Source organism: Sycon ciliatum, chromosome 6 (assembly GCF_964019385.1).
Source record: "Sycon ciliatum chromosome 6, ocSycCili1.1, whole genome shotgun sequence".
Classification (NCBI taxonomy): Eukaryota; Metazoa; Porifera; class Calcarea; order Leucosolenida; family Sycettidae; genus Sycon; species Sycon ciliatum.
Window position 1 is genome coordinate 29890810 of NC_088648.1, and position 11174 is coordinate 29901983.

Consider the following 11174-nt stretch of genomic DNA (forward strand, 5'->3'; position numbering starts at 1 on the left):
AAAATCTTCCAATGAATTTTGATTTTCTGGTTGTCTGTGGTGTTGCCTTTTCAACCGTTTTGTTTACTTCTGTTTGACCATCTCATTCTTCTCATCTTGGCGGGTCTGTTTGTTTCATATCGTCAATGTGGATGATCTTGACGACAACTGCAGCTGGTAAGTTTATAATCAAAAAGTCTTTATTCAGAAGGTGGTGGACGTCACGCAACTGCATTGTAAATAAAAGGAGGTATGTCAACTGACAACCGCTCTATTTAGTTGGTATTCACTCTTCGCACAAGCGCTGGATGAAAAATTCTTCTATTGGTGATGTTGAAAAAATTATTCAAACTTAGAAGTTGCGACTTCGGTGGTAATAGTCATGAAGTTGATTGCTCCAACGAGGAACACACGCTTCTTGCCGAACTTTGACACTTGACTGACTCACGACTGCCATCCGGAGCACACGAGGAGCACATCGCACCTTCCAAGTTCGGCAAGAAGCGTGTGTTCCACGTTGGAGCAATCAACTTCATGAAAAAATTATTAGCGTAGTCAAGTGGTGTGCTTCACTGTCTGAAGAGTGCTCAAAAGTAGGACACTGCAATAGGACACTGCAAAATGAGGGATATCTTTGGCATGCGCCTGCTTTGTGCGTTCGCACTCTGGACCACCATAATTGTCTTGGTTACGCACAAAGACACATGCTTTCTAACACTATTATGGCTGTGGGAAAGCGCAACTTTTTTAGTCAGAGTTTTATTCGAAATCCTATCATTCACTCCTGACAATAGTGCTCTTTCGCTGCTCCCCAACTCTCACATACAGAATAACAGTTTTGAAGTAATAAAGAAGTGGAGTTATGAAAGAATGCGTTGCAAGAACAGCAAGGCATGTAGACCAAAAGAGCATGAGCAATCGATGTGCAGCGGTGCATGTATATTGGAATGTACATTGAAACTCACTATTAAAATACGTACCTGGAAAATACGGTTAATATTCTGATTCTGTTTTAGCTGCACCTTACTGTGGTGACTGATTCATGATGAATGCCACAAGAAAACGTTTAATTCGCAACTCGGCTGTTGCACCGTGACTGCTGATGGGCGCGTTTACATTCGGCATTTCAATACTACAGTTTCAAAAATACTTCTCAAATTGTTGCACAGTCATGCAGTTCCTGGCTAGTCTCTCTCAAGTGCATGAGAAGTGAATGTGCTTTTTTTGTTTTTGTGATGCGATGTAGGAAGAAGTCGTATGGATGAGCAGAGGAGGAAGGAAGTGTTTTCAAGCTGCATCGCCGACATTGTCTACGAGCGAGTACTACTCATGGGCCCTGGTCGCGGTGGAAAAACTGGAGTGTTGAGGTCGCTGCAAGACAAGAAGTTCACGAAGACCGTCAGTACACTTGGCATAGACATGGAAAAGCTTACCTTCACCCTGAATAAGAGCAAAGGAGGAGTGTACCAATTGGAGCCAACGGATGCGTCACATCACCTAGCCCTGCTGTCTGCCTCAATCGTCGACAAAATTATCGGTGCTGGAGCTGACTCTCGGCAAAGTGATGCCAGCGGCACAAACGCCTTCCAGCGTCTGGCAGCTGGAGCAGCTGGTGCAGCTGGTGCAGTTTGGGGCACGTTTTTCAAGCGTCTGAATGAGACTTCTGGTTTGGGTGAGAACACACTGTTTGTTGACGTGTGGGATTTGGCAGGGCAGATGCCATTCCACGCGTTACACGACCTTGTGTTTTCACCCGAACGCACCACATACTGCATCGTCTTCGATGCCAGCATCAAATTGGATACACCGTATGCAGATATCTTGACTGATGAAGATGGCGAGGACAATCAGCTCAACATCAACCAACCCACCTGTACCTACTTTGATGTCATCGACTCATGGCTAAGTACAGCCCGCGAAGCACTTACTGACAACTCCACAGCGCCGATTTTCCTCATTGGCACACACCTGGATCGTATGTCGAAAGAAGATGTTCGCGAACGAAGGAAACAACTGCAACAACTGACGCTCGGCAAGAAGTATACTGACAGCCTTCATCCGATCATCTTTGTTAACAACACTCTGTCCGGGTCAAAAGTTGACCAAGGAGTTGCAGAGTTGCGTGAACAGTTGGCATGCGTCATTCAATCCCGTGGCAGAGAGAAGTTGCCAATCTCGTGGCTGCCATTCCCAGAGGTACTGGAGGCGATTGCACAGGAGACGTCATCATTCATCATGAGCTATGACAGGGTATGCAGCATCGCTCATGATGCATTTGGTGATGCTGACGTGGATGTGCCTCGTCTCTTGAGCTTGAACCAGTCGCTTGGCTATCTCATTGTCTTTGATGATGAGGGTAGCCACTTTCCATCGGCTACAGCTAGTATGCCAACTGTTGGAACAGCACAAGCATCATCAGCATCCACACCACGAGCAGCACCACTACAATCACCAGCAGCAGCAGCAGCAGCGCCCACGTCACAGTCTCAGCCACAAGCCATGGCAGAAGGAGTAGCAGCCGCAGCTTTTGGCCAAAAAAAGGTTCTAGCTAGCACCCCATGGCTAATGTTGGCATCCAAGGCTGTCCTTTTGCCAGCACCTTTGCTGAATAAGCAGGCTCGCGAGTTCAAGGAGCAGTACAAGCTGCTGAAGGATGGCATCCTGTGTGAGTCGCTAGCCATTCACCGGTGGCAGCAGGAGAAGGCCACGGAAGGTCTGGTGCAATCTCAGGAGCAGCGCCGGAGTCTCTTTTCACTGCTAGCGTCTCATGGCGTAGTCTATGATGCTGGCGAAGATGATCCATTTTGTACAGGGTACAAAGTCTATTATGTACCAGCCCTTGCCCAGTGTAAGCCATCACAAGCGCTAGAGTCCAAATCAGCGCCGCTCTACCTGGTTGACGAAGATCCAGACAGGAGCATCACACAAGCACATTTTGGCCGAATCACCGTGCGATGCTTGCAGAAGTACCAACCGCACCGAACGAAGGATTTGCGCATGGGCCTCGAAGTTGCAATGAGATGCCAGAATGAGTTTCAGCTTCAGCTCTCCTATTCTTCTAGTGCCATTTGCATCACAGTGGACAGCGACAAGAGCGAGAAGACAATAGATCACTGCGAGTCTGTTGTTCGCTTCATTCTCGGTGCCACCACAGAGCTGCAGCAGCTGTATGGCCAGCGCCTGCTGCGCCTCCATCCCAGCATTGCGTGCCTGTGCCGCGATGACCGGCCATGCCAGCTTCATGACCAGCAGCACTGCAGGAGCACCGGGTGCCAGCACTTTGCAGAGATTGGCAAAGACGTCCGACCAATTCGCTGTGGCCTAAGGCAAGCACATACCGACCGGTCAACGTGGGATAGATGGATCAAGGTAAACATTGTTATCGCAATAGATAGATGTGCGCTCACCCTGCTCATTCTTCCAATGTATAGATAATATAATCAAGTTGGCTGCTCTACACACTGGAGCTCGAAGATTTCCCGCCGACCTGACTTGACACTTGACTGACTCACGACTGACACGCAGGGCACCGACTCTATTTACGGAAATAGACTGAAATACCGTATTTCGCCGAATGTGACTCACCTTTTTACACTAAAATTCAACTGTAAAAAAGGAGTGTGCGACTTACAATCGAGCATGACTACTCTACTGAAGTCAATTATAATACCGTATTTCCACGTAAGTTAGTACGTACTAACTTTCGAACTTAGCAGCCACATGAGTACTAACTTTGGGGGGGGGGGGTGGTACTATCTTTCGGGGAGTACTTTTTTATCGGGGGTAAATGACTCGCAGTGGGAAGCCTGCGCAACTCTAGTGTCCGTGCATATGATGTATGTACTGTGCGGTGTCTGTACATGTAGGACGGGTACGAACTTACTATCTTTCGGGGGGAACTGTCTTTCGGGGTGATAACCTCGGCAGTGGAAAGTGTATTTTGTATAGGGGGGTACTAAGTCATTGGGGAGAACTAACTTACGGGGAAATACGGTAATACATCGAATCAATATTGCCTAAACCTGAAAATGGGGGGGGGGGGCTTGTAATCGGGAAATACGGTACTGCTGAAGTACTGAATAGGATGGTAAACAGTAGGTTTCAGCCCGTTTACCATTCATTGCTGGGGTGTGAATGAGGTGAGCCAGTGCATACCCGGCACTAGTATGCTGGAGGTTGAATTTCATCACTCTCTTAGAAAATCAAGTGCACGTTCCTTTTTTTCTTCTTTGGTGTTGATGGCGTTTTTCAGCCGTTCTACCCGGAGTGCAATGTTGATGACTTGTGTCGCTTAGTTGTTGACGGCGCTGCTGGAATGAATGATGACGGTGAGTGAAACAAATGACTGGTCGATAACTTGGATAGGATAGAAGGAAGACTATCCTAGAATTTGCTCATACAATAGGTGTGTGCATTTCGTTTGCTGTTTGCTTTGATGATTTCCACGGCTGTTGAAGTCTTGATGGTACTTTCACTGAAATTCTGCTTTGCCTATGTTCGATGCACATTGTGATAACTGGATCCTCTCTTTACTGTGTGTCATTTTTTTCTCGGCTTGCCAGACAATCCTTGGTGTGATATTCGCTACAAGAGGCACCATCAGTGGTTTGTCGAGAGACTTTCACCACGGGAGACTCGCCTTGCGGCGGTCTCGAACGGGCTGATTATGGAGGGTTTTCAACGCTGCCTGATGGATCGCAGTCTTCGCACTGATCACAACGAAGAATTTCTCAGAGAGGTGTCTGCCGGTGGTCGTAGGACATTCAAGCTGTTCCTCGAGGTTCTTGATGACCTTGGCTACAACTTTGTGAATGTGCGGGCCGAGCTGCAACTGCTAGTGTCGACTAATACTGACAGCACTGCTGCCATGACCAGTAAGCATTTTCTACTGAAGTATAGCATGTCTTAGTGTATGCATTCATGCATGCAGGTGTTCAGTGCATGAATCATGCGTGGATCTGTAGCTGTTGCACTGTAATAGAATAACCCATAGTCACAAAGTGTGTGATGCAGCCGGTGACGTGGGAGAGGTTTGTGTAATTTAGATGTTGTCTTTGCTACAGTGCATTTCAAAACTATAGACGCGTAGGGTTTTTGAAATATTTCAAATTTGGCTGGAACTTTTTGAGAATAGTTTTCGGAATGTTGCTCAGGATCGCTCCACAATTACTCTCATATAGTTTCTAAAGGATTGGATAACAAACGCCCAATTTGGAAAAAATTATGCACAAAGTGATCACAGATTTTATGTGGTATAGATGCTGGCATAACGGTTTTTGCCTAGGTACGCGTCTATAGTTTTGAAATGGACTGTAGCTCAGGAATAGTCTTGATGCCAGGGTTTGACGCAAGTGTGGATTTGTGTTTCCTGCATTTGTACTTGTCTTTTCCGTTACAAGGTGCAGTGAGTGCTAGTGGAGTGTCTCATCCGCAGGTGTCCGCACTTCAGTTCATACCAGGAGCAACGGTAACAGAGTCCGGGTGAGTTGCAGCCATTGCATGCGTATAGCTTCAGACTTGCACTCCCCTGTCTGTACAACACGCTCCATGCAGGTCAAGGTCTCTTTTTGATTTCCTCATGGTGTCCAGAGTTGCACGTCTTGATCCTTGAGAGTCACAGTGTTCCTACAGATGCAGAAACTCAGTCTAACAGAGTCTCGCACAAACTGTGAACATTTTTACATAGCATGGTGTGACTCTTGTGTGCAATGTGACACTTTCCATTGTACACCTCCCTCCTTCTCCTCCTTGAACATTGTTTTGACTACAAGTCTTAGATCAAGGTACACCGGCTAATGGGCAAACAGGTGTTCAGAGCATCTCCGCGGACTGACGATGCTACAAGTACATGCATCGACCACACCGGGTCACCTGGTCGTCCGGCACGCACAGGTTTATGTAGGTCTCGCTGGGTTATGTTTCCTAGAGCGGGTGCTATCCAATCCTTGTTTGGTCGCCGGCGTGTAATGAGTCTAACAACCTAGTGCAGGTCGTTCTTCACGCTTCACCTGGTCTTGCACCGTGCCAGTACAATCAGTGTCAATCTGGCGTGCTGTCTCAAGATTATTCTTACACTGTCGGCATGCAGTATAAACGTGGCTCCGAATGCATGTCTAAATTTCCTGCTGCTGGATTGGTTTTTTTGCAGGAGAATGTTGGAAGAAATCTGTGACCAAGAGAATCTCTACCGCCGACTGAACGCAATGTTCAGCCAGGAAGAGCGAGGTGCGTATGCCTATGGATAGAGCATTTGATTGCTACCTGATCGTCATTTATCGTTTTTCTTCTCTTTTATTTTACTCTGCTTTGATTTAATTCTATAGTTGTATGTGTGAAAAATGCCATAGTGCTACCATTGCATGGTGATGGTGTTGCCATGGTGTTATGAAGAAATACAGTTGCCATGGTGTTATGAAGAAATGGTGTTGCTGTGGTGTTGCTATGGTGTTATTAAGAAATGGTGTTCCCATGGTTACTATTGATTGTTTAGATGAGCTGGCCTGTGCTGTTGTGGAGGAAGTGACTGGAGACTGGAAGAACTTTGAGAAGGTCATCACAGACTCATGCCGCAGACGTCATCAGCAAGCTCCTGATCATCGTGATGCGAAGGCCATCCTCAGCTACTGGATGCGTAAGCGTAACAGTCCACCGTGCACAGATCACATGATCAAGCTGGTGCGTGATGTTTGTCCCTCGCGTGTCTGTGACATCAAGATGCTGCTGAGGTGAGTACTGGCTCCATTCTGCTGCTGCTGCTGCTGTTGCTGCTGCTGCTAGTGCTGGTGGTGCTGCTGTTGTTGCTGCTGCTGGTGGTGGTGGTGGTGCTGCTGCTTTTGTTGCGACTGCTGCTGGTGGTGGTGGTGGTGGTGCTGCTGCTGCTGCTGCTTCTGCTGGACATAGTTCACATTCAGACTTTGCAATGTGTTTGTGTGGAACTGTTGGTAATTGCTCTGTGAGGCTATACAGGTGGTTGTGCTCAGGGAGTATTGTAAAAGCAGAAAAGCTAGTCGGTGAATAATGTCGTCCAATTCCAATGAAAGGGAGATTGTGCGGTTGATGAAAATTTAGTCCATGGACATAAAACATATCGAGAACCTGGAGAAATCGACATTCGTCCAGAATTGAATTTATTCCGAATACTAGTACTCCTTGGCAGGCAGGCAGGCATAGTGGGATGGTCTAAGACCATGATTGAGAAACAGAGGGTACCACTACCAGGTTCAAGTCCTGCTTGGAAGCGGAAGGATTTTTCCAGCCGTGCTGCGACCCACAGTTAATTGGGAACTCGTGGCCTGGCACGAGGGAAACATGGATGCAGTGAATGGGATTTTCGGTCTTTGACCACTTGGTGGTGGGTCTGATCTACTCACCTCCCACCGCTTAGGAGCTGCATCTGCGCCTTGATCCAAGAGGGTGGTGGCGTTCCTGCGGATGTGGAAAACTGGGCCTTTGTCCGAGTCTCACGTGAACGGTGATTTTTTTGGACGAAAAAGACGAAATGAAATTCCAGACGAATATTTCTGCTTTAGGGGCCATCCGTAAATACATGTATAGTTATTTATTTAGAAACGCACTATAGTCGTTTAGGGGGAGAGGGTGAGCGCCTGCTCGTTTCTCGAAAAATATCAATGAAGAGCTCACTGACTTGTCAGTTTATAAAAGTACTCTGGCAAGGTACTTTCGGGCTTAGTTTAAATCTGGCTTTGGGAAATTTATTTTTCATTGCCACCAGGTTCGGCTTCATTTTCTCTGTGCTGCGCTGATGAGTCCACAAAGGACGAAACAGTTTTGTCCGCAGATTGAATGTACAGTTTGTAAGTGTGGGAACGTCCAAGAATAGAAGGAAAAATATCGATACTATGTACCGTTTCTACGTGTTCGTTTCTCAGGGAGGGGGGGGGGGAGGGGTTGAAGAGAAATGACTAGTTTTTGTTTCTAAACAAATATCAGTTTTTACGGATGCCCCCCTTATACAATAGTACCACGTGGTATTTTTTACAACTCCTTTCGTTATGGTCTATGAAATTTGAGGGCTCGCTTGAGAGCCGTCCGTCAGTTTCATCGGTACCCGCTTGCCCCGAGTTGAGTTGCACGGCGCAGGGTGTCAAGGGATGGTTGGACTGGGATCACTGGATTCGGGCCAATGATCGTGTTCCGCAGCCACGGCTGCTCAATGAAATCCGATAGTGCGAGTCGAGTTTTGCGCCCTGCACCAGTTCACCATCCGAGTGTGCACAGATCTAGGCCAGGTGTGCACAGGTCGAGGCGTGGCCAAGACCTGCCTGATCAGATCTAGGCCAGGTGTGCACAGGTCGAGGTGTGGCCAAGACCTGCCTGATCAGATGTCATTCAGCAAACACTCTACACAGTGTAGTTTTCAGGACCAATCTCTAATGTTGTCCTTGTGCCGTGTACTCTGGTTTTTGCCTGCAGTTCCACTGAGCCATCCAACTGAGCCAGTGACATGTTTACGCCACTCCATCACCATGGATACCAGCATCAAGATGGCTACCAGCATCACCATGGGTCACCATGGATATAAGTAACACGAGTACATGTGATCATTGTATATACCGTACCCTGGAACAACAGTAGCCGTAGCTTTAGTTCTGCTTAACGTGCTACGCTGTATGTCATGTCATAGCCACCCTCCGAGTTTCTGTGCTTTCCCTCTCCTCCAACCGTCGTTGATTCTGACCTGCTTTTTTCAGCAAGTGCAGTGCAATGTGCTGCAAGCTGGCATTCTTGTTTTCCATGGACGTTGCTTGTTTTTTTTAATGTTCCTCTCAGTACATGTAGACGGTGTGTGTGTGTGTGTGTGTGTGTGTGTGTGTGTGTGTGTGTGTGTGTGTGTGTGTGTGTGTGTGTGTGTGTGTGTGTGTGTATGAGTGTGCACACACTTGATTGTACTTGTAGACGATGCCCAGATAGCTACTAGCTACAACAAGCAATATTTTAGTTACATGTAGGTCTCACCATAGGGTGTCTTCGACAGTATCTTGTTTGCCCCCCCCCCCCCTCCCCTCTAACTTACATGTAGCTGGCTGCTGCTTTTCCACTGGAGCAATCTGTGTTTGTAGGCTTGCTTGAAATATCTAGTGTCCTGTCTTTAGTAGCCACTTACACACTCTAGTTAAACCGCCTGGCTAATGCAAACTCTAACTGCACTACGCTGTGCACGTACACGGAGTGCAGCTGTTCGCGAAACGCTTTTTTCCTATTTCTTGTGCGTATGCTGCTACTAGTGCTGGTCGTGTCCGCTGTCACGCGATTGCTGCACATTGCTCTGTGTCTGCCTTCCAGAGCCTGTGCAGTGGTCCAGTCCGCTGGGCTGCGCTGTACATGTAAATACATGGTGCTCGCGCTCGCTCTCTCTCTCTCTCTCTCTCTCTCTCTCTCTCCTTCATCTCTCTCTCTGTCTCTCTTTCTCCCACACTTCTGTAATTTTCATTTCTTTTCTTCACTGCCTATCACTGCCCGCGAGTTCACCGAACAGGCAAACCATTCTCTCCCCTCTCGGCCTTGACGGTCCCCGATTTGACTGTGTACATGTGTGTACATGTGTGAGCTTGTAATCGTGTGTCTGGGGCACTGGACTGCAATGGTTGATGTTCCTAAAGTGTGTGTTCCCCGCCAGACTCAGTTTCTCCAGCTGTTGAGGAGACTGGTATTACATGAAGTAAATGGTGTAAATATAGAGAGGTTCTGCTACGCGGAACTACGTACCAAACTCCGTGTCAACTGCAATGAAGTTTGACACGGATTTTTCGTACGTTGCACCGGTTCTGCTGTACGTAGCATGCTCATAGCATGCACGAACACCCCGCCACATGTACTCTGGACGCTCAGTTTTCACACGGAGTCCAGTCCGTGTGAAGCGCGCTTCACACGGAATACGGTATGAAAAAATCCATATGAAACTTGATCCCGTACCGCGGCGAGACTTCCATACGTACTTTGGCACGTTTTACCGTGTGGCAGAACCTCACTAATATCTCGTCAAGATAATTATTATCATGATGGAACGGAGTGGTAATAATACAACTCTAGGGGTATGGTGATGGAATTCGGGTGGCAATTTATCAATGAGGAATATCTCAGCCATCGCTGTGGCTAGTTGCTAACCTAGGCAAATGATGGTGTGCTGATGCACACATACACATACATGCATGCACACACGCACAAAAAACGTGCATGTATCAAGCAAACATGGGCACGTGCACAAACGAGCACATATCAAGCCTGGGCACGTGCACAAACGAGCACATATCAAGCATGGGCACGTGCGCAAACGAGCGCGTACCAAGCTACGTGTTCTTATCCTGCCCAGTCCATATTGCACGAAACATCTCTGGCACACTTCTCCTGAAAAAACACAACAGACAGCAAACAAACACAAGCATGCACGTGCACACATACACACACACAAAACGCAAAACACGTTTTTAAAATCGATTCGAATATAGTTTAAAAATTAATAAAGCATTTAGAACAAGAGTCTTTCAACTACAAACAAGGCCTCACCAGCATTATGACGTCATGACAACAGGGTATACATTCTAGTGCTGAACAATGGACACCTCTTGCACTACATTCACCGGGAGCAAGAGATGCAGTTTGCCACAACTACGGCCAGCTGATACAAACGCATGCATCAAAGTCGCGCACCATCCATGCACTGGCACACTGTTTCAAGAAAGGCGCGCATTTAACAAATCCTTCAAAACCACCACCAGCACAACACCAGCACACGCACCAGCACCACAAAACACAATAACGCATTACGCCACTAACACACCAACGCAGCACTCACCGCTGGCAAGTCACCAACTGCTCTAGGTGCTCAGATTTGATGGCAGCACGGCGAAGAATGTCATGCGGCAGGCCTGCCAGGCGTGCAACATTGAGGCCATAGCTCTTTTCCGCCAGCCCCTCCACTAACTGGTAGAGAAATGTTACTGTATGATCTGAAAGTGAGAAAGAGAGAGAGAGAGAGAGAGAGAGAGAGAGAGAGAGAGAGAGAGAGAGAGAGAGAGAGAGAGAGAGAGAGAGAGAGAGAGAGAGAGAGAGAGAGAGAGAGAGAGAAGAGAGAGAGCATTGCACAGCATAGCGCATGCAAACACCATCCTGTCAAAATACTGAAAAAAGTCATGTGCCCACACAAGAAATTTGAAATGTACTTTTTGTCGGCATTT

The 11174-nt window shown here is 47.4% G+C and overlaps 2 protein-coding genes across 4 annotated transcripts in view; one reads left to right on the forward strand and one right to left on the reverse strand.

Moving 5' to 3' along the window:
• The first annotated feature begins 601 nt into the window (after positions 1 to 601).
• On the forward strand, positions 602 to 9515 carry LOC135819865 (uncharacterized). 3 transcript variants are annotated; one of them, XM_065333149.1, is made up of 7 exons: positions 602 to 3348; positions 4232 to 4307; positions 4542 to 4853; positions 5379 to 5460; positions 6128 to 6204; positions 6470 to 6704; positions 8413 to 9515. In XM_065333149.1, exons 1-7 carry the CDS (start codon positions 1237 to 1239, stop codon positions 8432 to 8434), a joined length of 2916 nt encoding a protein of 971 aa, XP_065189221.1. In that variant the 5' UTR covers positions 602 to 1236; the 3' UTR covers positions 8435 to 9515. The 3 variants fall into 3 exon arrangements, with proteins under 3 accessions (XP_065189221.1, XP_065189222.1, XP_065189223.1); XM_065333150.1 differs by lacking the exon at positions 4542 to 4853 and having other exon boundaries at positions 604 to 3348; XM_065333151.1 differs by lacking the exon at positions 4542 to 4853 and having other exon boundaries at positions 604 to 3348; positions 5385 to 5460.
• A 136-nt stretch (positions 9516 to 9651) lies between these two features.
• Positions 9652 to 11174, reverse strand: part of LOC135819866 (DNA mismatch repair protein Msh3-like) — a 52532-nt gene continuing 51009 nt past the window's right edge. The window contains exons 26-27 of the mRNA XM_065333152.1: positions 10793 to 10946; positions 9652 to 10344 (exon numbers count right to left, since the gene is read on the reverse strand). Coding sequence (XP_065189224.1) covers positions 10287 to 10344; positions 10793 to 10946 — 212 coding nt within the window. The 3' untranslated portion in view covers positions 9652 to 10286. The remainder of the gene's footprint in view (positions 10345 to 10792; positions 10947 to 11174) is intronic.